This window comes from Rissa tridactyla, chromosome 1 (assembly GCF_028500815.1).
Source record: "Rissa tridactyla isolate bRisTri1 chromosome 1, bRisTri1.patW.cur.20221130, whole genome shotgun sequence".
NCBI classification, from domain to species: Eukaryota; Metazoa; Chordata; class Aves; order Charadriiformes; family Laridae; genus Rissa; species Rissa tridactyla.
The window spans coordinates 131,700,709-131,728,676 of record NC_071466.1 but is presented as its reverse complement, the minus strand read 5'-3'; the positions used below and the strand labels follow the sequence as shown (position 1 = coordinate 131,728,676).

At 45.7% G+C, this 27,968-nt stretch overlaps 1 protein-coding gene across 3 annotated transcripts in view; it reads right to left on the bottom strand.

Annotated features, from left to right (window-relative positions):
• SIDT1 (SID1 transmembrane family member 1) overlaps nucleotides 1-27,968 on the bottom strand; it is a 50,426-nt gene that overhangs the window by 11,979 nt on the left and 10,479 nt on the right. Inside the window, exons 2-16 of one of the 3 annotated variants that reach the window (XM_054222347.1) lie at nucleotides 19,323-19,444; nucleotides 18,157-18,327; nucleotides 17,662-17,707; nucleotides 14,682-14,783; nucleotides 13,466-13,549; nucleotides 12,748-12,841; nucleotides 11,435-11,506; nucleotides 10,948-11,041; nucleotides 9,396-9,439; nucleotides 4,686-4,757; nucleotides 2,891-3,039; nucleotides 2,210-2,283; nucleotides 1,589-1,655; nucleotides 838-911; nucleotides 137-260 (exon numbers count right to left, since the gene is read on the bottom strand). In XM_054222347.1, the coding sequence (XP_054078322.1) occupies nucleotides 137-260; nucleotides 838-911; nucleotides 1,589-1,655; nucleotides 2,210-2,283; nucleotides 2,891-3,039; nucleotides 4,686-4,757; nucleotides 9,396-9,439; nucleotides 10,948-11,041; nucleotides 11,435-11,506; nucleotides 12,748-12,841; nucleotides 13,466-13,549; nucleotides 14,682-14,783; nucleotides 17,662-17,707; nucleotides 18,157-18,327; nucleotides 19,323-19,444 (1,389 nt within the window). Of the gene's footprint in view, nucleotides 1-136; nucleotides 261-837; nucleotides 912-1,588; nucleotides 1,656-2,209; nucleotides 2,284-2,890; nucleotides 3,040-4,685; nucleotides 4,758-9,395; nucleotides 9,440-10,947; nucleotides 11,042-11,434; nucleotides 11,507-12,747; nucleotides 12,842-13,465; nucleotides 13,550-14,681; nucleotides 14,784-17,661; nucleotides 17,708-18,156; nucleotides 18,328-19,322; nucleotides 19,445-27,968 lie in introns of those variants that run through there. The other 2 variants (XM_054222502.1, XM_054222430.1) reach the window with 2 other exon arrangements.

Below are 27,968 nucleotides of genomic sequence, written 5' to 3'. Positions count from 1 at the left end.
CGGTGGGGTGGGGAAGAGGAAAATTCAATCCTCTGTCAAGGAAGGCAAATGGAAACCCAATGTGTATCACTCTGGTTTTCAAATTCTCCTTGTCTTTCCCTCCCTCCACTCAGCCCCATGCAACCATGTTTCCTACCAGGGTATAGATATCTTTCATTTCCATGGCCCGACGGTGGAGAATGTCTCTGCGCAAGACAATAAGGAGGAAGAGAAAGCCCAGCAGCATGTGGCCCACATTGCTGAGGATGTTGTTGAAAGCACTGCAGGGAAAACCATTGAAGACAAGGGCAGCACAGCAGAAGGAGGCTAAATCACAAGCCACAATAAGCTGAATCTATTTTACCCCCTCCCATCTTCCACCTTGGCAGCTGCCAAATATCTGCCAGTTTTACACCCTGGATGACAATTTTAGATGAAGTAGTTCACCTGCCCCAGTGGATTTAACACTTTCTCTGCAAGATTCCCAACTTCAAGCTTTCTTTGCACTCCCTTTTTAGTTCAGAAAAATGCTGCACTGAAAGGGCTAATTTGAACTACTTTGCAGAGCTGCTGCTCCTTAGATAGAAGCACAAGTGTCCAAAAGAGCATGGGAGCCCTTCATTGCTGTGCAGTAGGTTTGCTGTAGGAACAGGGGTACCATAAAGTTCCAGGGTGCATGTGTCTCACTGCAACAGAAAGCCACTTCTGAGCAAACCAGAGAGCTCAGAGTCCTAAACTCTCAGTGCTCTTATCAAGACAATTACTCTAAGCCTGGCAAAGATAAAATCCTGAACTAGGCACAGCATGAACACTCAGGAGGCATGAGACAATAACACAGGGACCATAGGGCTCACTCACCTCAGCACCCCAAGGGGATGAGCACACAGGAAGTTGTAGTAGCAGATGTCCTGGTTGCCCGTCACGTTCACTACCTGAACAGAGAGGAGGTGGGAGACCTGATATTAGCAAATCCTCTCTGTTCTGGGGGGCTTGCTTCATGCAAACGCTGCATGTACACAAGGTGTACCAGGACACAGCCTAGATCTAGCACTGGCACAGGGGAGTACTGACATCTGCAAGCGAAGCCTTTAGGGGGTGACAAGATATGTACCACAGGCCACAAACTTGACAACAGTCTTCAGAGGAAACATATTGTGCGCTCTCAACCTCACCACTAATAAATCTGTTTTGCAGATATCTGAATAACAGGAGGATAGCAAGGATGGGGCAGGAAGAAGGGAGGACAAATCACTCATATCACAGCAAAACCTACTTGCTTTCAGTTGTTTTTTAGACATAACAGCAGATTCCTCCTGACTTTAAAATGAAACAGGCCCCAAATGAGACATCAGATGAGCAGGAAAACAGCTGCACTCCTGGTTCCCAAGCAAAAATAGCAGAGCTGCAAGCTCAGCAAGCCAAGCCAGCAGCAACACTCAACACATGGTGCAGAGAGAGCAGCTAAGGTAAACTGCCCCTAAGACAGACCAGGATTCCTGGGTGACCCCAGTTTCACTGTGACTGTCATCCTTACACCATGCAACCACAGAGCAAGTTTAAAGGCAAGAGGACCTAAGCTCGGGGGACAAGCACACAGAGCCCAACGCACCGTCTGGTAAGTGATGACAAGCTGGATGACCGGCAGGGCATAAAACACTGCAATGGTGATGATGTTCCTGCAGAGAGGAGACCGAAGCAGCAGTTATGCATTACATACATCAAAACAATTGGTGCATACCCAGGACAGAGCCCCAGGGTGCTTGTGGAGGAACATGTACACCTCAGTGCCTAAGGGCACAGACCCTGCTCTCCCAGTCAGAGCTTTATACTCTGGTTATGATCTCCTGAAGCAGAAGATAAACGTGCTAATGCAAACAGGAGGCAAACGCTAAGGGCACAAGAAAAGCCAGGATGTGAACCACAAGCTCATGTGTTTGAGTGTCAATTTCTCCCCTTCTCCAGTATGTTCCAGCACACTGGATGTTACTGCACCTAAAAGCAATTATGCAAATCAGAGTGTATATGCCAGGATCACTGGTTCACAAATATCCTTATTTGAGGTATGTGGGAAATGCAGTTACTAATTAGAACAGGGTCAGAATGCGTAACAGGGTGGCTCAAAGAATATCCTCAGGTCTAAAGTGTGGTTCAGAAGAAGGACATCTGGACAGACTCCACAATCAGAGACTAGTTCCAGAGCTTGGGCCTTACCAGTTTGTCTTCTCCTTACCAGAAATAGATTTTGTATTTTTTGCTCACAATCCTTCGGTCCTTCCTGGATAAGTCGGACAGATAGAGGAACACCTAAAACATTAGCGGGTGGGGAAAGAGGGAAGAAAACAGAAAAGAACTAATGAAGACTACGGAAGCCAGTAGAAGATCTTGACATATTTGAACAATATGCAGCTTGGTGCTATTTGGACCAATTTTTACACAACGAGCTTGTTGTGTCCCTTGATTCTGTGGGGAATGAGTTCTGCAAAACTCTGACTTCCAGGAATGGCTCTGACCACACAGAGCAGTGCAAGGTGACAAAAGGAGGCAGTTTGAGACTGCACACTACTTATACCAGATAACTACCTACTATTATTGTACATTGTTTTCTCCCTAAGCTGTCCCATCTCCTTAGACATTCTGTGACACTCTGGGCTTCTTCCTCCTTTCTCAAAAGCCTTCAATACATTCTGATTTTCCATATCAAAATCACTAATTTCAGCAGTACACTTAGCACAGCAGTAAAACTTTACAGAACTCTGAAAAAGCACTAAGCAGCACATCCAGCTTTATTAGATTAAATCCACCTAAAAGGGAAGTGGAAACTTAAACACCCTGGCAAGCGACCTAGTGCTGGTCCTGGCCCAGATGTGTCCGTGGCGCAGCACCACGGCCACAGCTGCCACACCAGCCATACCTTAGTGCGGATGACATTCTTATCACTTTCAATTTCTGGCATGGTGTCAAAGTCACTCTCCTCCTCCACAGAGCTGTCTGTGTCGGAACCAGCTGGCGGCCTGCGCTCAGGGGAAGACAACTGACGTCCACCACTGGAGCTCGACTCATCTGGAGCAGAGCAGGGAGAAGGAAACAGGCAGGGTAAAGGCTAAATCCCCTCTATGCACAGCAATAAGAAAGCTGCCCCAGGTATAAGCTGCAACCTACTGGGACAAGTTGATATGGCCATTTCAGGGAACAAGTTTTCCCATGATCACAAGCCTTCCTAAAAGTCTCAGATATTAGCTAAGAGCACTTTGAAGGACCATCTTCCACCCTCTACAGCATTTTGGGTTTTCCCCTGCTTTTATTCTATTAATTTCCATCTCTAATATTTTCTACTCTTTACTAGCCTGGGATTTGAAATCCAGAAGCCTGAGACAAGCCAGAAAGTTCTAGTGAAAGCAGCAGACTGTTCAGGGGTCAGAAACAGGCTGACCTAGTTAATCTCCAGATTTTATATAAGCTTTATATATAAGCATTTCTAAAAATATTGTAGAACAAAAGACAAAGGGGAAGAAAGTCAATTTTTCAAAGCAGGCAGAGCATCAGCTTTGCTCCCATTGCATGCACAGTTTTGGTCACCTGCAGGTCAGCAGGACCTGCCTGCACTTCCCACAGGCTGGCCAAGCTCCCAGCCAGCTCACTGCCCATACTGGCATGAGCAGAAGACAAGTTTCTTCCTCATTTCCCAAATGCTTTTAAAGCATTTCCTTGGGAATTGGAAGGGGAGTAGGGTGGTGTTGAAGCCCTCAACTCTATTCCAGGACTTAAATCCTCCTGAACTTTTCCCAAACATCATGAAATATCAGTTCTGTGTTTCTTTGTCAAGCATTCAGAGATATCACAACTTCACAGTCCAACAACTGGGTGACATCTGGAGTGTCGGGGCTATCTTTACACTACAGTGAGCAAACGCATCCTGAGCCGGGACCAGAAATTACACAGACCTGCTCTCCTCTCTCATTTGAGCAGCTGCCTCATGCTGCCCTGGACCTGCACCACCTCACCCCAACCTGTCAAATTTAAGGATTATGCCCGAAAGTCCACAGCACTGAGCTATTCAATACCAATTTCTCCACAGGAGGGAAAAACTGTTGTAAGGAGACTAAGAAATACTCTGGCAAAGGAAGGCATCTCCCATCACCTCAGATTAGCAGGATCCTTAGGAGATTTTTTTTCTCCTCCGCTGCCAGGGCATGGTTCACCCATTGACAACATGACACTATTTCTCCCCTCATGAAACCTCTGGACCGCAAAAAGCTCTGATACTGTCTTGCCTTGTGGCACACAACCCTTCAGCCTTCCAGTGAAATGCATGCTTTGGTCTAAAGGCAGCTTGATCAGCTAATAACAGGCTCCTAAAAGCTTGGTTGGAAGTGATCTTCGCCAGTTCCTAGTCAACCTCCTGTCTGAAGTGGCATTGTCACCAACACTTATTAGGTGACTGTAGCTTTGTCTAGCTGAAACAAACATTTTCAATGACAGAGTCTCTCTGGGCACCTCTCCCAGAGATTTGACGCCTTTTTGATGTAGATGTTTTGCCCTAGAGTCCAACCTTAACCTCCCAAGTTGCAATTTTTTTCAAGTAGTTACAAGCTGTTCCTAAAGCAGCTTGCAGCTATATGCTTTTCTGGCTTTAAAGTACCTTAAAGTGCCTTCCCCTGCCCTAGACAGAACACTCCCTGTGTTCCCAGTTCTTGAAGATACTGTACCGATAGCACCATAGCTGCTTCCCTCAGGGGTGCCGGCTGTGATGGGGTGAGAAGACGTCATAATCCCGGATCCTGCAACGGAAACAGACCCATAAGGGACAGTTAATTTCATGTCACTGCTTCAAAACACATCTGAGGTGAATAAAAACAGCATGAAGAGCTCGAGGGGCTTGGGAAAAGGAGCATTTCTCCAAACAGATGGCGGTCTCCCTCTAGAGCATACTGTGCAAAAAGCAGAAAACCTTGCTTTGAAACGCAAAGCAAACCCATTCCCTTCAGCCTCCCCACACAGGCTGCCAGTTCAACTTGCAAAAGCACGAGCCTCCCTCCTTACAGCACCCTGTAAGGATCACATTCTGGGACTTGGATCACATTTTGCAAGACTTGGCAAATTCTAGAGCAAGTCTCACAATATTCAGAGCACCCTTAGGAATTTCTAATTCTTCTCCTTCCCCTCGTCACACATTGATCTATTCAAATATCGCTACCTCCACTTATCCCTGGAAGAGTCACAGACAGCCTTTGGCATGACAGCTACTACATAGTTTTAACCAAGCAAGGAGAATGCAGAAGCGGTCCATGCAAAAAAGTGGCCATGATCTTGTGCTAATGACAAGAGGGGTAAGACATTAAGGGCTGGGAAGTCCCTGCCTCCAGCCCACACATCTGAAGCAAGGAGGGCTGCACCTCCCAGTCAGGTTGCACTGGGACTTTCGCCACCTGGCTTCACATTCTCTTTTTGCCCAGTATCTGCTTGATCCCCCTGTAGTCCGCTGCTAAACCGGCAGCAGACAAACACGTCAGGAAATGCAGCCAGCTGAATTCCCTCACAGAGGGGTCAAATGCCTATCTATCTCCCCAGAAGGGAGGCAGCAAGAACAAGAGGAGCAGGACCACATCTTCCAGTAGTGGCAAACAGTGAGACAGGTCCAGCTACTTGTAAAGCTTCACCCTCATAACAACATCCTGTGACCAGTCAATAGCAAAGGGACAAGACGTGGGACAGTATTTAAAGCCAAGCAACCTTACTGCAGCCTGGCAATGGCCTGGCTTCCCAAGCAGCATCTCTGGCTTCTCAGTACCTGATCTGTCTCAAACTGACAGGCACAGGCAGACTCCTCTTTCCAGCTAGAAATTCCAGGCACTTCTGTAACACCTTATGTCGGTTTTTATACTATTTCCATTAGCCTCATACATAAAGAGCCCCAAAGCTTTCCCTGCCTGAGCCCAATTCCTAGGCAGGGGAGCACCCACATAGCAATGACATTTGATGCTTGAAGTCCAGATCACCATTTTCCTTTGACACATTCACTATGCTCGTTGGGCTGTGGGCTGAGATTTGGTCTCTATTTCAGCTTCTCTACTCTGCTGCCCCATCCCTCTGACGGGGCAATGAACAGCTCAGAGGGCATCTGAAGTGGACAACATAGCATGGACTGAGCACCAGAGGGAAGGCTCTGGCACACCACAGTCCCCTACAACACCCCTTCAGCCCTGAGGTGGGATTAGCAGGATACTTTTGCAGGATGCTGCAGCAGCAAGATGCACCTTCTATCCTTCACGTGCTGTGCAACCCTCCCTCTCTCGTGGCAGTTTTCCTGTTGTTTTAAAGTCATTTGGAAACCCAGATCACTGGGAAGAGGGCATGAGAAGCATTTCCCCAAGTTCATGGCACCAAGGCACATGCTTCCTTCTCCCATCAGTCCTGTCCCACAGAGATGTTCCCTCCCTATTTAAGACCAGGCTTTATGCTCTCAAGTGACTTGTCAACCTTCTCTCCCAAGTAACCAAGGGAAGATTTAAAAGCAGGGAGGCCAGGGAGAAGAGGCACTCTGCCCTGTCTCTAACAGCTACTTCAGACCCAGCTCACCCACTAATTTCAGTCCCACTTCCCAGTGTGCAAGTGAGTCAGCAAAGTAAATGTACCGCACTAGGCGTGGTTCCTCCAGCTATTGCCTCTACCAGATAGTGATGATGTGGAATGGGAGGAATCCCACAGGACTGGGGAAAAAAAAAGTTAGCCACAGAAGCTGGGCATAAGACAGGTGACAGGAGCAAAGGGGCACATGGAGTTGCAGGATATTCAAAGACAACAGGCAAAGACAGATTGCTCAGCACCTCCATCCACACTTTCTTGGTGGGGGAGGGGAAAGGAAAGGGGAGTGATGATGGAGAAGGCGAGACCCAGGGGTATTTTGGAGGAAGAGACATTCCAGTGGGTGGGAGGAGAAAAAAATTGAGAGAAAGCTGACATGCCCTGGGTGACCTGGAGAATAGATGGAACATCTCTCCTATGAAGAAAAGCTGAGAGATATTGTTCAGCCTGGAGAAGATAAGGCTCCAGGGAGACCTTAGTGTGACCTTTCAATACTTAAAGGGGGCTTATAAGAATCATCGAATGGTTCAGGTTATAAGGGACCATAAAGATCATCTAGTTCCAACCCCCCTGCCATGGGCGGGGACACCTCCCACTAGACCAGGCTGCTCAAAGCCCCATCCAGCCTTGGTCTTGAATGCTTCCAGGGATGGGGCATCCACAGCTTCTCTGGGCAACCTCTTCCGGTGCCTCACCACCCTCACAGTAAAGAATTTCTTCCTTATATCTAATATAAATCTACCTTCTTTCAGTTTAAAACTGTTACCCCTCGCCCTATCACTCCACTCTCCAATAAAGAGTCCCTACCCATCCTGTAGAGATAGGACAGGAGTAATGGGTTTAAACTAATAGAAGGTAGATTTAGACTGGATGTAAGGAAGACATTGTTTACAATGAGAGTGGTGAAATACTGGAATAAGTTGCCCAGAGAAGTGGTAGATATGCCATCCCTGGAAGCATTCAAGGCCAGGTTGGATGGGGCTCTGAGCAACCTGGTCTAGTTGAAGATGTCCCTGCTTGTTGCGGGAGATCTTGGACTAGATGACTTTTAAAGGTTTCTTCCAACCCAAACTGTTCTATGACAGGGAAGATACTAGTTACCATTTTATAGGCATCAGTCAGACACACAGCCAGAAGAGACACAGTAGAGAAAGAAACAGCACAAGGATAGGACATGGTTCCCCAGAGGAAAGGAGTCTATGAAGATGGCATAGAATACAAGGGAGAGGACAAGTCACAAAAGGAGCAGGTGTCTCTGGGAGGAAACTTGTAAACTCTGAAGTAACCGCGCTCCTCTTTCCTTTCTCAGGGATACCATTCAACAATCCTTCCTGTCCAGGAAACCAGTTCTCTGTCCTCCAAGTTGGTGCTAAGCACAGCATCTATGCCCTGCAGCCTTTTGGGGAACGAAACATAAGAATTTAACTTCCACTTCTCACAAGGACAGCTTGGAAAGCAGCTTCTAAGCTGTCTTCAACACTTGAACCCTCAGCTGCAGCACCAGCAGCACTCTGTGAGGCTTCTGGTCTCACCCAGCTGAGACTGTGCCTCCTTGCCTTAGACAGTGATCCCTTGTCACAACCCTGGAGCTCTTCCAGAGCCTCAGACAGGTCCCTTCAGCTTCCCCAAACTCCAGAACACACAGGCCATTCCCATTTCTCCAGTGCCCTAAGACCTGCTGTTTTCTCACAGCAGTTTCCGTCCCAAATGACTTAAAATTAGAATGTTTTTAAGCACATCTTTACAGTCCCCTGCTCATTTGGTTGTGAAGAAAACCTTTCACATACATTCCACACACAGGGATGCCTATGTGGATCACAGTGGCTGAAGAAGCCACATGACCCCAGGTCCTTGGCAGAAATATTAACCCGAGTAATGCCAGGTCAGAGTAAAGTTCCACTGCTGATCCTTTAAGCACAGCTCAGTTATACTAGCATGCTTATCTGGTGGTATGTAACAGACTGGAGAGGCTGAAGAAGCTGGGGACTGAAAAAAAAGGGAACATACCAAGAGCCTTTGAATGCTGACAAAACATAACATCCTCCCTTTCCCCAGGAAAGAGGTACAAATGATGATGCCTTTATCCTCAGACCAATGCTTTGAACCACTTTGCAGGCACTAAATATTTAAACAAAATGACACGGCCAACCTCCCACACTTCTCCAGAAAGCAGAAACTCCCAGTGCCTCCCCCTCCTGCTCCCATCCGCATGACAAAAATTTCCATCTTTCACTGATAGCCTTTTAGATGCAGCTATGTTTTTATAATGCAGAAATCTGCAGTATGTTGAAATATGGGTGGAGCATAAAGTAAACTGAATCCAATACCAGAGTAAATAACACAAACACCACTACCTAAATGTGTTAGTCATTCATACACTCGATTTTTCTGCAGCTCCCAGTTAAAAACAAATTAAAATTTAAATTAAATTAAAAAATTAGAGATCCCATGCTTAAATCAGGCAGAGGAAATCTTGAAGCATAAGAGTTGACAAACTCAGAGTGCCTTGTTTAGAAATGAACAGATCTGGCAGAAATAACATTAGCCTGTAGCCAGGTCTAGCCAAGGCTTGCCCTTCCTCCACCCCTCTAAAAGCCAGCTCCTCAGGGCAGGTGTCAGAACCAGGTTCAAGCGAGCCTGCTGCAAACACCCTCTCTTGTGAGGGCAGAGAGGAAGCTCTAACATCTTTCATCAGCACCAGAGACAATGTTGTACATGTACAAGGAAGGCAGCTTGAAGTGCCAGAAGGTACTTGACTAACAGTCTGTCCCTTGCCTGGCCTGGGACCTGTGCTGTTCACTTAAAGCTGTCACACAACAGAAGAGAGACCTTACCATCCTCAGGACTCAATCTTCCAGCCGAAGCCTTCCTCCGAACTCTGAAAAAGAATAGGCAGCATTAATGAGATAGTCATCAAACCCCATCACCTGCCAGCCATGGCAGGATCATCTAGAACATCAACAGGTAAAAAAAACAAGCAAACAAAAATGCAACAAAAAGAAACAAACAAACAAAATACTGTTTGGACTAGGCATGGCTCAGCCGTGACTGCTTGCTGTTCACCTCTCCAATTTCCAAAGCAATGGAGTGGGTTTCCCCCCTGCTTAATTATCCACCAGAGGCAGGACAACCAGTTACATGACTGTCCCATCCTGCACTGCATGTTGGGAGAGACTCTCACATAACCTTCCTAAACCAAACTCCATTGCTCAGGATACCAAGCACATAAGAATCTACTGAAAGGGTAGCAGGAGCTAGAGACACGCATCAGCTCGATGCTTAAGAAGCCAATACCACCTCCTTCAATGCAGGTGCCAAGCTGAGGCGAGTAAGAAAAAAAAACATATGCTTACAACAAAGAAAAAACAACAAAGACCACACACGATTCAGCAATTTCATTGAATTGTTCCAATGAAAGGTTGTTTCATGGATGTGTCTTGAAGTTAAGTCATGCTCCCATCTTGAAATTGTTTTGTTTCAGAACATCAAACTTAGAAGATCCCCTCTTCTGAAGCAGCTGGAAACTGCCACATTCAGCCCGAGGAGCTGGATGATAAATGTGGTTCCCACAAAACCAACCTGCTATTTTCTGAAAAATTTATATGGCTCTTCTCATGCCAACCTTTGCACAGCAGGGGAAGGGACCTCCATACTCTCAAGCCTCCACGGTTTGGACAAAGGATTTGTTTAACCATTGTTACTGCCTACACAGGCAGCAGTGACAGATCCCAAACTCCACCATCCCCAGCACCTTAAAAGCACCAGCCCACCGCCCCACCAAGGCTCTCATCCTGTGCTAGCAGTTACTTACCCTACAGAAACAAATCTTATCTTCCTTTTAGGTTGCTGTGCCCTTCCTGCCACTCCAGTCCTCCTCTCCCGCTCCCCGGCCCCCAGGAGAAACCTGTCGTGGTAGCTGTGCCCAAGTTCACCTCAAATGCAGATATTCCCCTCAACACAAGCCCAAGCATAAAGATATGAGGCAGGAGAAGTAGGTCAGGAAGGAAAACCAGCACCCTTGGGACTCCAAGGCCCTATTTGTGTCACTGCTACTTATTGCTGTAGTGACAGATCCAGCGTGTCCCAAAGTGTCCAGCACTCTGGGAAGTACCTTGGCTCCCCGATGCTCTGACGCCCCATATCACAGACTGGCCCCATCACAATTCCCAGCTGTCACCCATCATATGACACCGATGATTACCACAGCAGAGGAAGAAAAGTTTTCTGGCTAATGGTCAATAGGAGCCCACCCAGTAGTCACGGACTTGTTTGGCTGCTCTGTTCAGATGCTTGCTGCCCCATTTGCCCTAAATTCACTGCAGGGTGAGGCATCTCTGAGGATGAAGAGAAACAGAAAGGCTGTTCTTGTAAAACCCCTCAACTCACCTGATGTAGTGCACAAAAGCAACTACCACTGAGCCCAGGTAAAAGGAAAGGAAACTCAGGAAACTGAAGAACATGGCCTGAACATAAACGGATTCTGAGGAAAGAGAAGGCATCAGTCAGCTCAGAGCAGGTAGAGCCCCTCCCAGAGCAAGCACTCCTGTCCTGCTCTTCCCAATACCACCTGGTGACAATGCCCAGCCCCAAACAGTCCTTCAGGACCCATCTGCTTTCTTCAAAAGGAATCACCAGAACTTGTTGCGGGGCTTCTCCCCATTTCTTCACCTTCAGTGGTAGCTGGTGTGCCCATGAGACCACCCTATGCCACACAACACCTCCTGGAAGGGACCAGGGCTGCAATGGTTTTGCCTCTTTTGCTGGTGCTTTCTGCACCATCCCAGTCAGAGGGCTGTCAGCCCAGCCATACCCTCCTACGCAGAACTGACAAGTGCCCCCATAAAGCTTCATTGCTTTACACAAAGGCACTGACTTTTAATAGAGGGCACAATCATCACTTGAAGGTTCTTCGTCCGCTGCAGGTTCCAGGTACGGTTGACATTCCCTGTGAGATGCAAAGTGTACACCAAATGTAAAAAACAGTCAAACATTAATGATCTCTGGCCCCTATCTCAGTTCTCTGCACTTTCAATAACACCAGGGTGTGGCTTTTCACTAAAATCTGTGTGTGGTTTTGCTCTAAATCTTTCCCAGACTTGTCAATGTACAGCCTTTTCCATATGTTCTCCTTCCCCTTCTATCCATAGCCCAATTTCAGACTAGAAATCCCTGCCTGAGTCTTCCCTACATTGCTCAAGCCTGGATGCCCAAAATGGCACAGGCATCTCATCTCCTATTCATCTGGTCCCCAAAGGGCAGTTTGTGTCACTACAAATACCAGGACACCATTTTTGCCTTTGGCCAAAACTCTGCTTGCAAAACACTTCCATGCAGGATGCCATACTAGCAACTTGTTATGTTTCAGCAGGGCTCAGCACACCCTGCCAGTACAGCTCGGCTGACAGCTTTAGCATAAGAGAAAGACACCTGGAAGGTGACGATTCTTCTATAGGATGGGAATTGGGGGAGCCCGTTATGTCTCTTGGTTGCAGTCTTGCTTCTCGTACAGGTAGGAAGCCACACAACTTTGAGGATAGGAATGTCCCTGGTTTGAAATGGGTTCCAGCTTGTCATGGGGACAGCTACATCCCCAGTCCAGTTTCACCGACCACATGAGTGGTGGAGTCTTTGCTTTTACCACTGCCCAGGAGGTGGACACAGTGTTTTCTGGCTGGGAAAGGTACTAGAACAAGAATCTCAAAATTATTCCTCCAAAATCACTAGTTTTTCCTGCTCACCCCAGATTGGGAGGCTCCCATAGATCCCAAGATAACAGTTGAAGAAGGTGCTCTCTGCAGGAACTGCCATCTGGGCCTCCATGCAGGTAGGAGGATAATACAGCAGTAGGGGAAAAAACAAAACAAAACAAAACAACAAACCCACAACAAAAAGCTGTAAGCAGCACTATTTGGGTATCTCCAATATCTCCCAAGACAACCGTGACTCCTTAGAAGAGCATATAAACCCAGCAAGCCAGGTGCTGTACTAGACAGCCACTTCCAGGGTTTATCAAGACTTTTAATCTACACAATAGTATTAAGTTTATACTTCACTCTTCCTCACAGCTACCTGGATAAGCTAGAGCTATATGACCATCCTGTTTCATCCCACAGGAAGGTTCCAAAGGAATCCTGCTGCTCCACCACCTGCATGCAGCAACCAAATCTGCTTCCCAGCACAACTTACCATGAATGGAGGAAGGCACAGAACCCCCACAGGCATAATCCTCCGGCTTGATGACAAATACAACAAAGAACTGCTCACCTGGGAAGTCCTTTCTCTGCATGGGAGGACAGAAGATGACAGAATGCATGAGAAGTGAAGCAGCCTCTCCCTCCCAATGCAAAGCAGATGATGACGATCTCCACAGGGACAGATACCAGGTTTTATTTGCTACACAGGCACCAGCTTTACAGAGATCTGCCTGTTCTGGACAGAGCTTGGCTTCTGGGGTTGCTCCCCACATCCTTGCTGGCAATACGCAGACTGAGTTCACCAGTATGCAGCACAGCAGTGCCCCAGTACAAGGAAACCAATGTCAATGCATTTATTTTACTTAGTGCAAACCATCTATCTAAGCTTTGCTCATTATAAGGCCCTACTACCACCATTCGGTGATAGAAGAGCCAAGGTTCAAACAGAAGACATCTGACTGCAGCCGCTCTGATCTAGAGCCTCAGCACCTAAGACACAACACACCTGCCTAAGCAAAACGTAAGCAAGATTTTGTAGTGAAAGGTAATCTCTTCTTATATCAGTTTACCTAATAAAAACAAAGGATCACAGCCATACCAGAATCAACAAAATAAAACTAGGGATTCACAGGACAAGCCACTAGAGAAAAAAACAACCCACCACACAACACTGAGACCAATAATAATGATAATAATAAACAGCATCTGACCTGCACTGTTATAGCTGCCTGCTTTGTCATAGACTGGTAAACGCCGTTGAACTCCACATTATGGTCCAGGTCATACACTGGGCACTAAAACAGACACAACTAAGGGTTAAACCAGGCACAAAGTCAAAACTAATTTTGTAGGGAGCCAGCAGGAGATCAGATAGTGCAGGGCAGCAGAAAAAGGCCCTGCTTGGGTTGACAAGGGGAACAAACCAACCAGGACCCATTCAGAATTCAGAAAAGCTGCTCTGAAGACATTAGTTGCAGCCTGCAATCATGGATCTCAGCAGTCTTACAAGAGGCTGCAGTTTAATCCCAGAAGAGGATTCAGCCAGAATGATCACTCCACCATTCCCAAAGGGCAGTGCATACACTCAGCTATACACTGGCTGTGTGACATGCTTTGCAGTCTGTACTATATGCCAAGTGCTTGCCCTCATCTTACTCTTAGTACATGACAGGTTGAAAATTCACCTGTCACAGTCTTCCCTCCTGCCCTTCTACCATTCAAACATGGGTATATGGGCAGGAATTGATGTTACCCATTTCTCTCCACACCCGGGTATTAAAGGTGACTGCCAGGGCTTCACAGACAGCAGCCAAGGCATCTTGCACCTCTGTCGCCATCTTGCAGCTCCCACACTGCAGGTCCCTGCATCAGTCAGGGAGGTGGGAAAGGAGGATAAATATGTGGCTATTTCCCAGCTGTAAGCAACAGTCAACCTCCATGGCAGGGAACAGCTGTTCTCACCTTCCCAGGAAAGGGAATGAGGAATTGCATAGAGAGGAAATCAAATTGGAAAGGAGAAGAGACCTCATATTTGCAAGGTAGAAGTTCCCCATGCTGCCCCCTCCCTCAGCCACCAGCATCCCAACCAACACCACTCTGCAGAGAAACAGACCCATGTCACAGGGCAGCAGGGTATTAAATCTCATGAGGGGAACATATCAAATGTCCTATGGACAGGCTGGAGGAGAACAGCTTGTTCACCTACTTGCAACAAAAATCTGTACAAACTGCTTGAACTCAGCATCTCCATCTTTGCCTCGTGCCCACAAGGTTTGCATTCCTCTTTCAGGGGCTCCCACCACCACCACCACCGCATTAGGATGAAGCCCTTACTAAGGCTTTTCTCTCTGTTGGGGCAGAGCGCCCCACACTGGAAGACACGGAGCTCCAGCAGGTAGCTCCTTACCCTTCTCTGCTTAGACTTACCACGATATCCTGGACAGAGACAACTGAGCATGGGTAGACTGCATCAGACACCACTTTAATAATGACTGAATCGACATCCTGAGGAAACTTGTACAGAAAATACTGAGGAGAAAGCAGAGTATGAGAGTTACGGTACAGAAATCACCCTTGCCAGCAGCTTTCGAGTCTCCCCCTAAGGTACCTGCACAGCTCAAGCTGTGCTTTGGGGTTGGATGTGGAGGGCTTTCATAAAAATTCAGATTTCAAATATTAGGACCTTACACTACAGAAGAGCGGATAAAATATGTACAAACAACTCTCCCCCTTGCACAGCATGCTGTTAGACACAGTCATCTTCAACTTGCAAGGTACAACATAGTTTCTGTTCCCCTTAAGCTTTTTTCCACCTGATCAAGCTAAGGTGACTTCATTTTATACCCTCCTCCATTTTATGTTGCTATGAGCAATTTCCAGATGTTTCCATACTGCTGGCTGTACTTTATAAATGGAACATATCATGGAGTTTATCTCAGATGGATTGCTTCAAAGACAGATTGTGGAAAGTATTAGGTTAAACAGTTTTAAATCTGTCAAGAGTTTCATAAATAAATGCCTGATATTAGTTGTAAGATTTAGGCTTTTGGGTTTTGTTTGGTTTTGAGGGCAAAGGGTAATGGGGGTTTTCACTTCTCACTTCAGCTTTGAAAATAATTCAGCTATAGCTCTGAAAAAATTTGGGAGATACTAACATCTGCCAACGTTCCTACTTTTCCTCTGGGGGCAAGGAATGGTGTTTCTTGTGCTTTCGTGCTTTCAGCAGGCCCACAGGACAGTCTGTGGGGTCAGGAAATGCCCTTCCCTGTCCCAGAAAGGGCCTTTTCAGGTTTGGGCAAGAGATGCCCCAGGCAACGTCATTACTTGCATATTTTTCCAGTAAAAGTCTGATGTACTACACCTGCCAGCTGATGGAGAAGTAGCATTTCTGTGCCTGCTTGTTGCAGGACTCCCATCATCCTGCTTGGAGCCCAGACCCTAAGAGCTCAGGCTCACAGTCAGAGCTACCACAAGGGGTTGATGGGCTCCTCACCCCACAGCAGAGAGGACACAAAGCTGAGGACTGCTCCCAGCCACCTTCTTCCCTTCCTTGTGGTCACCTGGCAGCACTGCTGCTGCCCTGGGGCAGGAATAGCCCATGGGAAAGGAAACCACTGAAGCTCCTGCTCTAAATATGTTACCTGAGACTTTCCCAACTGGCAAGCTCCCTTTATGTCACATAAACCTTAGTGCTGAGCAAAGGGCAGCCATTTCAGATTTCCCTTCCCTATCCCCTTCCCAGGAAGTAGGGCCCCCAGTTGGAAAGGCAGGGGTAGGTAAGAAATTACCCAGGCTTTTTCCAAGTTTGTCCATTTTTATTAAAGCATTTATTCCCACCACCCCCTCCAAGCAGGGTCCCTTCACTGCTGAGGGAGTGCTGCCTCAAACCGCAAGTCCTTACAAACTGAAAACTCACCAAGCAGGTTTCTTCAACAGAGCACATTTTATCTCGGCCAAGCAAGAACGCTGGCAGTCTGAGCTCCTTAGTTTCCCAGGTGCACTGCCCTTGGAAAGCGTTAACCTTAAGGAAGTCACCCATGAGGACCCTTCTATAATTTTCTTTAAACCACACTTATACCAGAGTACAGAATTAACTTAAGGGACATTAAGACCTACAGTTCTCTCCTGCACAGTTTGTGATTGGTAGAAACGCATCCAGGCAACACTCCCGACCTATGCGAGCATATCTAATTTCTCCTTCTGCCCTCAGGCATGAGCTGGGTTCCGGAGGACAACTCCTTTAGTTGTTACGCTTGTCTTTTTCCAGTCCTTGTGTTATTCCAACACTTATCTAGCTTTTGAATTGCCTGTTTTTTCCTACCGCTCCCCAGACTACTTTGATTTACAAAAACCTCAGCATTATACCAATTAAGCATCTACCATCTTCTACTCTCTACATCTGGCCTATAATTAAAAGTCACCAATCTCATATTATTAACTGTGACAAATACAGACCAAGGTTATGAAGTTAATTCCAGGCCAGCTGCTAAACAGTGTACATTCAATTTGTAAGATCCTAAGTAAGGAAGGTTTATAAAGAAGCACCACGATTCCCTGTGCTTCTGTAGAATAAAATACTGCATGTATCTGCAAACCAGCTTAAGACATTTGACAGCAAAAAATATTAGCTGGGAAGCCTGGTAATAGGAAACCTAACATTAAGTGGTGTTACTAACAGTGATAGCAACAACAAAAATGGAGTACCAGACAGCCTGGGTAAATTACATCCTTTCCCAGCTCTATGAGCTCCTGTATCACTATAGTTACTGCCAACAGCATTTTCATTCAAGAGAGGACTTGTAGTATCTGCAGGGCTCTAACAAGGCTGCTGAGCTGGATGTGCTGTATGTATGCGCTCTCTTCTGAGCTAATAAGCAGACTTACCAGGCATTTCATTTATCACCTTGCAACTTGACTTGCTGCCCTAAGCAAGGAATAACAGCCTGAGTTCTGTTATACCTTTACAGCTTATTTACATATTTATTTTTCTCCAGAAAAGTCTCCATCTTGGCTAGTCATGCCAGCACAATTGAACCAGTACTGTCTGGAATAAGACACTAGTGCACACCATCTCACTTCCCATGAAGTACAGCAGTCCAATAGCCTCTGGACTTCTGTACATTTCTGGAATTTCCTGAACTGCAGATACCATTCATTTGCTCCAGCTATGGTCTTTGGTTCACTTAATTGCTTTGCAAGAGGACCCAAACATGCCCCTAGATGGGTTGAGGGACTCCTACCTCTTCACTATATCCACAGAAAATTCAACAGTAAGGATGTTTCCCTGTACCCTAAGAGGGAAACGAGCTAGTCATATAAGGCTTTTGCTATCTCTAACAAAGGATCACATCAATCATTTAGATGTGGTAAGACATAACAAGCAACGCTACACAGGACTCTTCCTTACCTGGGGCTGGGAAGGGCTGGCAGTGAAGTTAAAGGCTTTGTTGGTCCTAGAAAAGAAATACCAGCATGTCTAAAACTTTCAGAGTTGGAATACACGCAGAATACCTTCATATTAAGCAAAAGAAAATGGGTAATGGTTTTAAACTAAAAGAAGGTAGATTCAAACTAGGTATAAGGAAGAAACGATGAGGGTGGTGAGACACTGGAACAGGTTGCCCAGAGAGGTGGCAGATGCCCCATCCCTGTAAACATTCAAGGCCATGTTGGACAGGGCTCTGAGCAATCTGATCTAGTTGAAAACATCCCTGCTTATTGCAGGGGAGGTTGGACTAGATGACCTTTAGAGGTCTCTTCCAACCCAAACTGTTCTACGAAAAACATAATCTCTTTTTTTTTCCTGGAAAGGAAAAAGAAGGGAAGAGTAGGCAGATGGACCAAATCCCTGTAAAAGAGATACACGAAGAAATTACACTTGTATTCTCACATCCCAGCTTACTCAAGTTGGAAGTTCTCAAGCCTGGTGACTAGCAGCTCATATGTAATATTAAATGGTGCCATGGAAGCGACGTCCACAAATATAACCTGGTCAGAGGGTCCTGTCTCAGGTGTTGGCTCAGAGGGACAGAGGGTCCGACTCACTTCTTGGTAATTGTAGGTCCTCTGATAGCTACAACAGCCAGGGGAAGGAGGGAAGGGAAGGGAAGGGAAAGTCAGATGGAAGAGAGAGAGAGAGAACACGGTTAAAAAGTTGTTCAGCAGTTCAAAGAATTACATAATTTTTCCCCTGTTTGCATAACTGAAATACTAATCTGAAAGGCCATTCAGTCTTTTATTCAGAGTTCAAACTCCATCTCTGTTGCCTCTTGGGGTCTGCACAAGGGACTGGCCATCCCCAGCATTTCACTTCCCTTGAGGCCACCTGTACCATCTGCAGATCTAGCACATCTGCCATTTGCTGGAGGCAGAGCGTGCAACAATGGCTCAGAACAGCCACTGCTGTAACCGTCCCCTGGATGAGGTAAGACAGTGTAGAGTACCTACTGCCTGATGCTAGGATTTCAGTCACAGGATGAAGCTTCACACCCCAGATGGTCTAAAGTGCCTGCAAAGTCTGAGCATTTGCAGCCTAATTATCTATGAGGTTGCTGAAGCTACACAGTAGCATCATTTGTCATAAAAACACCCCAAAACAACCACCACCAACTAGAATAGACTCAATTTAGGCATACCTGGGGTGAGAAACAGAGGAGAGCACTTATTCCCCAAATGCACTGCAACACAACAGTTAGGCTGCTCTTTTGAGAGCTTGTTCAACTCCTGCTCCAAACTAGAGCCCAAGAACTACTTGCACATACTGTAAGCAACTGCACAAACGACAACAATGCCATGTGGTAGATTCACTGACTAGTGACACAGGCAGATCCTCAGCAGACAAGCCTCCTGGTACTCCATGTACCTATTTGAGAAACTAAGAGACAAGAGCAGGCTGCTAAGTAAGAGGTTACCTACCAAATCCTGGTCTTCCTATGTTCAGCTGACAGTGAGCAAGCACAAATTGCAACCAAGCCCTGCAGTCTACACAAGTAGTAAGATCTAGCACTTGAGGAAGGCTGATGATGGATACAGCTGGCAGACAAGTGTGTTATAGACTCCAGTACTTACAGGCCTCGAAAAATTAGCGGGACCTGCCACGACAGCACTCCCTTCTGCTGGCGAACTACAAACAGGACAGGATATTGGAGGTTTTCAGAGCTGCTGTTCACATATACTCGCACTGCATCTACCTGTGGTAAGAGAAAGGAGAGCATAGATAGGTGTTAGCTGAAGGCAAAGAACAAGACAGAAGAGACAGAACAAGAGAAGCCTGGCCCCTTCCTCGGTCTGACCTAGGTGCTGATAATATGCACAGGGAGATGAGCAGTGTTTGTCACTGGACTGGTTGTTCAGATCTAATCCAGAATCACAGTCCTGTCCCCAGGTCAGAGGTGACTGTCAGACAAGACACAGTGGACCAATGCAGCAGACATAAGAGGAAGAAAGTTCAGTAGCTTCCACTTACCCAATTGGGAGCAACCTGAATAACTTCTGTTACAAAATTAAGCAAACACATACAAAATACCCTAAGGCTAGAACTGAGAATGTTCTTGCTTGGACTCTTATGTATCCGACCCAAACAGTGTTACTGGGAAAGTCGCAAAGATGACTGAAGATAACATTAATAGTTAGGGATGAAAAAGCAGGTTAGCAGCTAGCATGTGATTCTGCTGTAAATGATACTGAGATGACCATAACCCATATACAACCCACCTAACTAAACAGCAATACACTGATGACTGCACTAAACCAGCCAAGGAAGGCTGCTTTGGTTTGTCAGCAAGGGTTTTAATGCAGCCCACTGCATCAGCAACTAAAATTTCTCCTTACATTATCTGGCCACCATGCAGTTGCAGAGGTAGGATAGTTGTGGTGTAGAAGGCCTCAGTTTACTATTTGCTTTGAGAAGCAAGCAAGCAGTTTGTCTTCACCAAATGGAAATGGTTCAGCTCCCTCTCCAGACCTGCATGCATTGCTCAAGAAAACAGGGTATGAGAATGCATAACTCAGAGGAGAAAATACCGTTTGATTAGAGGCCTTTAATTGATGAAAGCATATTAAGTAGATAAGACACACACATTTTAAGCCCACCACATCCTGAAAAATTAGAATGGACTCTCGCTAGATCAGTGAATGACTTTTCATGGATATCTCAACTTTATACCCTCCAAGAAGAATAAATGCAGAAGGGGGTGCCACCTTCTGAAAAACATATAGAGTTAAGTTAACAGAAGGGCAGCTACCTGAAATGGCAGCTTATGCTTACTCTGAGGACACCAGGTTCAGAAAAGGGGCTTGCATCTGCAATCACAAGTCTAAAAGAAAATTTCCTATTCATTCTTTTTTAGCGATTCTGGGCTTGCATGGGAGTTTAGTTTAGTGGAACAAAACACCTTCTTGAAGGCCATAATCATTATCAACTTTCCTGACATAGTTGCTATAATATAGAGGCTACAGCCACCAATTCCTTAAAAAAAAAAAAAAAAAAAGTCTTCAACACAAAACACCACAAATAATTTATTTAAAACCCCTTTGAGACAGAAGGGCAAACACTGGAATCTTTTTCCATTGCCTTCTGAGTTCTAAACCTTTGCAATACTCTTTCGGCACGCCTTCCAGCTATTCCTTCTGACCACCAAAACTACATATGCAATTTTGTTTCCAAATAAATTTCACAGTAGGGTACTAAAATCAAGTTAAGAAAAACATCATCACAAAGCAAGACTCACAGGTAACACCTGAAGGGTATTAACACAATAGGCCACCACCACCAGACAGCTCTGGAAAGTTACTCTGCGGCTTCCTTAGTCTCTCTGGCTGCCTTGCTCAGCTGGGGGAGCTGAGCCAGCACATGCTGGTATAACTGGGAAACACAGGGACTGGGCTGAACAAGCTTCTGCTTGTTTGCAGGTGTTTGCTGTAGTCCCTGTAAGAAGTGGCAAGAAATGAACTGGCATTGGAACTGAAGAAAACAAATCCAAGGAGCATGAAGACAGGATGTTCAAGCCAGGCTCTTGCGAGTACATGAAGCCATTCTCCCCCCGTGGGGAAATCAACTGTCATTGCAGAAAGGATGCATTCCAGCTACACGTCCAGCAGAATTTTGCCTATGAAACTGTTAAAGCAAGCCCGCCTTCACAGGTGAAGTGGTGTACACCGTCTCTGTTTGGACATCAGCCTGTGAACCCCCCAGAGCTGGGTGCATCAGCACAGTGCAACAGGGAGCTCACATCAGACTCACAGCAAATGTACTACTGAGTTATGTATCCTCAACTACCCAGAAACGCAAGATGGATGTTGGGAAATTCTCTTCTGCGCTGACTTCATGAATACAGAAACTACATGGGTTATGCATATGTTGCAGATAGTCAGGTTTACTTTAAATGAGTACGATTCATTTGTATTCATTGGAAGACTTCGAAAGTTGCATTTCTGCTTCTTCTGAATTCTCAATTTAAGAAATATAATGGATGTTTGAAGTATACACTAATGCTGAGTGGCATTAAAAAAAAAAAAGTACTACTTTTATAGTTTGCCCAGGCTTTGGACACAGAAGTTAAAGTTGAATACAAGTGATAACGATGCATCTTCCCACCTTAGATCTTCCTTTTCAGCAAAGTAAGTATTTTCAATATTGATTATAAGAGCAAAAACACAAACAGAAATTCACAGGCTGTTTAGAAAAAGTCAGACAGAAAGACCCTGCTCTGAGGTATCCTATAAGACACAGGAGAGCACTATATGTTTCTGTCACAAAAAAGTACAGCTTTTGATATCTATTAAGATACAGTAAGAATAATTCTACGATTTGACCTTAAACCTCTTAGAAATCCCAGCTTTTCCCACTATTGCGTTACAGTGCATACTCAGCAAGTCATCTACCTCCAGTGGCGCAGTGTGTTTTCCAGCTTTACTACTTTCTCATGCCTTTTGGCTTACACAGGTAAGAATACACACTACCTGCATTCTATAGCGTATTATTTGAAGAGCCATGGCTGTGTAATCAAATACTCTTTCATAAGCAGACAAGCACTACACTGCCAACACACGGCTGAAGAACTATTTTTAATACCAGTATTTCATAGTCTGAGACCCTTGCTAGACATTTTATGAAATCTTAAGTGTCTGTTGGGCCAATTTGTGGAGTGCCTAGACTTTGATATGAATACCATGCCAAGACCACATCCCTGAACACTTCTACCTATGATGCAAGGAAATGCTTTCTTAATATTCACCAGACAAGTCAGAGTTCTGTGGGTCCTCTTCAAAAGGGAAGGATTTTTCTCCACAACGAAGTTTGCAAGGTATTGAGGTTTGTCATTGCATCCTTACCACTAAGGGAACTTTGCAAGACCCCTGCCAAAGGGTCATTTGAGATGTGCTATTGCCTTCTAAAACAGCACTAGAAGATGCTTCAGGAAACTGAAAACTGCAGTATCAGGTGGGACAAATAATCTGAGTCACCGAGGTGGCCTCAGTAGATGGTAGCCTAAGAGAACCCATACCCCTGAAAACTCACACATGCACGTATATTCTATCTCAGCTTGCTACAGAGGCAGGGATGAGCAGAGCAAAAGCAGGACCAAGACACATCTTTGTTACATGTAAGAAACTGGAATCGCTCTGGAAGGAAGGCAGCAAATGATACTTCCAACTTCAGCACTGTTTGAATTCCTACCCGCCCAATTTGATATGCTCTCAGGGTTTTGGCGATCATCTGGCACGCCACATTTATTTCAACTAATCCAATAAGTGACAGTGATGGCAAGCAAGATCTTCAGAGATCCAAGTATTGATTCATCTCCATGAGGAGAATAAACCCTCCACCCGCAGTTTACAGGCCTGTTACATTTCCTAGGTCCACTTGACACCCCCTGTTCATTTACTTCTTGGCATCTCTGCTCCTTCCCCATGGATGATGTTTTTAAGGAGCACGTAAAGGCTGAAATCTTTTCAAATCTTTGCTGACAAAAAAAATGGCCATTTGATAATGGAAGATTCATTTCTGTGTCTTCAGAATTGGTGATTCCTCCAAGACTCTTTCTGAAGACAGCCTGCTTCACACTGGTGAAATTTATACCACATTGAGTCCTATTTTATGCAGCAGCGTGGAAGAACTCATGCGGGACCATCAGAACGGAAAAAAGCACTTGGGCAGAAAGAAGACAAACTACAACTGTAAGTGAGGAGTCACTGCCCAACAGCCTTCTCCTCACACAGCATCTGAATTTGTCTGACTGTATTTTCTACAGAACATAGCTCTTACTTTCATTGTGCTATATATATTTCTTCATCTCCCATTCTGGAAAGCCCAGAAATAGGTTTGTTTTCAGAGTCACAAAATTGTTGTGGTTGGAAGCAATCTCTCGAGATCACCTAGTCCAAGCCCCCTGCTCAAGCAAGGTCATCTGGTGAGCTGGAGCTGGTTGCTTAGGGCTCAGTCATGTTCTCAATATCTCCACAGACAGACTCCAGAACCTCTCAGGTAACATGTTTCAGTTTTTGACTGCCCTCAGAGAAGGGTAGAAAAAAGACAAACAAAAAAACCCAACCAAAAAAACAGAGAGTCTTTTCCTGTGGTCAGATGGAATTTCTTGTGTTTCAGTTTGCGCCCGTTGCCTCTTGTCCTGTCACTGGGCATCACTGAGAAGAACCTGGCTGCCTCCTCTTCATTCACTCCCACCACGCATTTATACACATATACACTCCCCTGAGAAATACACATTGATGAGATCCCTGCCATGGCAGGGGGGTTGGAACTAGATCATCTTTACAGTCCCTTTCCAACCCAAACCATTCTATGAGCCTTCTCTGCTCCAGGCTCAACAGTCCCAGCTCTCTCAGCCTCTTCTCATATGAAATGTGCTCCAATCTCTTAATCATCTTTATGACCCTGCACTGGACTCGCTCCACTAAACCCATACATTTCTTGTAGTGTGGAGACATAGAACTCCAGGTGTGAAAGCTTTGCAGCTTTGTGACTGCCCAAGGCAACTCTGTAGAGCAAAACTCTCCTCCCTTCTTTTACAAGACAAAGCCACCTCTGTAAGAACTTCCTGGACAAGCCCAACAGTTAAACTTCTCATACAGTGACTCATTGGTGCTCCATTCACACACATTTTCACCCTGACACCCTCCTGCTAGCCTTAACGTTAATTGCTGAATCTAGCCAGAAGATTTAGCATTTTCATTTCCTACAAAAGGAAAGATAATGAAGACCATAGCTGCAGGGGCAATAATGCAGCTGAAAAACTTTGCAAGCTGGACACAGTCAAGGCCCTACTCAGCACAGGCCTTCTGTTGCTACTCCACATCCCAGTTTGAGCTCCTGCTGCTCCTCACACCGGGTGGCTGCAATGTTCCTGAGCAAGAGCTACTACCCTTATGTGCACAGGGTTACAAATTGCCTCCTCTTTGCTGTCAACAGTGATACTTCCTTCTCTATCCTTAGCCTATAGGTGAAAGCACCGAGCATATCTTTTTTTGATATCTCAAGGCTCTTCCTGATTAGATGCTCTACTAGCCTAAGAGCAGTCAAGTTTTCTTTAAGGAAAGAAGCTGGGAGGGGAGGGGGCGGTTATGAATTCAAGGCAATAGATGTTTCCGTGACTAATAATAAACAATGCCAAGATTAATTCATTCTGTTACGGACTGATCACCTATTTTCAGGCAGACCCGCTGCTGTGACAACTGCCACTTCAGGTGCCTGCAGAGCCTGCCCAGGTAACCAAAGATTCTTGTGTGTTTTAGCTGCCCCCATATAGTTAATGTACAACTACTGAAAGACCTCTTGATTTTGCAATGAAATGCTATATGCCCACAGCAGTAACCATCTCCATTTTACAGATGCTGAGGCTCAAGTGTGCAAAAAGAGGCAGAGGGCCTCAAGCATCAGGTTTGGAGCTCAACTGAGGGCAAAGAGTGACTGAGACATTCAAAGCCTGAGGTCTGCTCCCTGTACAGTTTCTACTGCATGACCCTCACAAACACCGGGTTAAGAGGGACAGGGCTTGCAGCTCGCAGCACACAGCTCTGTCACCCTCCTGCTGCAGTACTGAATGGCCAAGAGGCTGCCTCATTTGCAGTACTTGAGGTGCAGTCCCCTTTCCCCACCTCCAAGCAACATCCCTCTGACTCTTCTAGCAGTTGCCCAACAATATTTCTGCTCTCCAAATGACAGATCTGTAGCATCTCTTCTGGGCAGCACTGAAGCATCTTTGTCTTCTCCTCTTTAATGCTCTGCTGATATCTCACCTGGAGACCTTAGCCTGTTTTTAAAACCCCAGTGGTCCTCAAAGCTTCAGTCTTTGCAGACAGACCTCGAAGTCACTTTGTTCATGCAATTACATGAATTACTGATCCCAAGGTTATTATAAAATTAGTGGAACTGACCTCCCCAAGATGACACCTCTGTCTAGCCTAATCTTTGATACTGATGACCAAAGCTTGTGCAAAATGAGTCTTGCAGGATACTAAGTGCATGGCTTACCTGTGCCTCTTGCACCCTTATGCCAGAGAAGAGCTGCAGCATTTCCCTGGGCAACAGCTGCCACAGAGCAAACATTCAGGACTAGGATTTCTGCTCTGCATCTAGGCCAAGAGGCAAATCCTGCAGCCCACACCCTACAACAAGAAAGGTTTAATCACTGCCCCTGTGGCACCTCTTCACCACAAAGGCGAAGGTGCGGGCTACTTACACGTTTAGTGCCTACCATGGTATAAAGCTCAATCATAAAGGACCTCTCAAAAGGACATTGCTATAAATCACAGAATCCCAGAATGGTTGAGATTGGAAGGGACCTCTGGAGATCATCTAGTCCAAACCCACTGCTCAAGCAGGGTCACCTAGAACCCGTTGCTGAGTCAGGTTTTGGATATCTCCATGGGTGGAGACTCCACAACCTCTCGGGGCAACCTGTTATAGTGTTTGACCAACCTCATAGTAAAAGTAAAACAAAACAAAAACTTTTTCCCATCTATCCCAGAGAAGGGCAAGGGCTGGGAAACATGAGCTTTAGCGATTAACGCTGTGATGGAGAAAAGCCCGAGAGGGAGAGAAGGTCCCTTCCCTCTGCTGTTATCCAGCAGTTAGACCTCTCATTTGGTTTCCCCCTCTCCACAAAACTAAGCTTAGCATTCACCATCCACAACAATTAGTCAGCTTTGCTGCTATTTCTATTATCTTATAATATTGCTAGTGTTATACTAGTAAGAAACATGATTACCAGGAGGATGGAAGCAAGATTCTCAAGACTCAATATTCCTTGAAATCTAAGCACTTACTCTAATTTCTTACACACATAAGAAGCAGCGTATTCTATATTACCACCATACATCATTTCTCTCCACCTTCCTTGTGTTCAGTGCTCTGTGTTTGCTCCCTGTAACAGCTGGTTAGAGCTCCTTTGCCATGTTCCCATAAAAGCCCATATTCAAGTGCCTTGAGTTCTCTTAGGTCTGACAATATGGAGCAACATCCAGCTGCATCGAGGCAGGACCACCTCTGCAATAAGTATGGGCTCACAGGTGTGATTCCATTACACACCCTTCATTCCTCTCACCTTTCTCTCTGCACTCTCCACAGGCAAAGCTGCTTCCCAAGCCACACTCAAAAATAGGTGTTTCAGACAGAGAGGAACATCAGAATCCACATTTACAGAGCAGCTCATTAAGAAGACTCCAGTGTACTTTTTATTTTACCTCAATATATTAACAATTCACTTGCAGTGAATACCTCTGATCTGCGCTATGTGCAGATGTAGGAAGAGCAACCATGAGCACCACACTACCTAACTCCACCAAAAACTTTATAATAAAATCCAAGGGGGAAAAAAAAACAGTGATTAAGAAGTTGGACAGATGGCAACTGAGATTCCAGCCCATCTAGTTATTTACCCTGCGGCTGTCACCACAGCAACACAGGGCCTCTTGTGGGCAGATCCTGCACCTCCAGTGGAAGGGCCAGATCCCACCCCAAGGATGCAGCTCCATTCTCCACTCACAAGTCTCAGAAATATAGCAGCAGCTCCCAGCAGCACAATGTATGGTGGGCCTCTGCCTGACATAATAGCTATTCATTCCTCCAAAACACAGCAATAAAACAGGTGGGATTTGCTAGTGGGTCAAACCTGTGCAAGGAGTTCCCACCAACTAATGGTCCCTTCAGACCCTCCCCACCACTCGCAAATAAGCTTGGGGATATCAGAGCAACAAAGTTCAGCAGCACCTACGTGCAACTATAAGGAAGCTTGGGAGAGCGGAGAAAGGATTAACATTTACTGCAAACAGGGTTTCTCTCATTTGCTGTCAATCACACTCTGATTTTGTGCTACAGAGTGGAAGGAGCCCTAATTAGTGTCTTGGAGGAAGCCATTTTGCCTGGCAGGGTGAACTGTCTGTCAGAAGCATAAGGGACAGGGATAACAATATAGCACCTATGAACTGATGTTTGTGCTTTTTCAGTCTATGTTACAATTAACCTACCTTAAACTTTTAATTCATGTTTTGCTTCTAGATTCCGTTGCCTTGATATAGACGACATACACACCCTCCCTGCTACAGAACCACTGCTCCCATCACATACAATCCTCCCTCCAAACACAGAAATAAGGTCCTACCTATGTCACATGTAGAGACAAGTGGGACTCTAGCTAAAAAGCACAGTTTTCATTTAAAATAATAATAATCACACACACAAGAGCAGAAGACTATGAG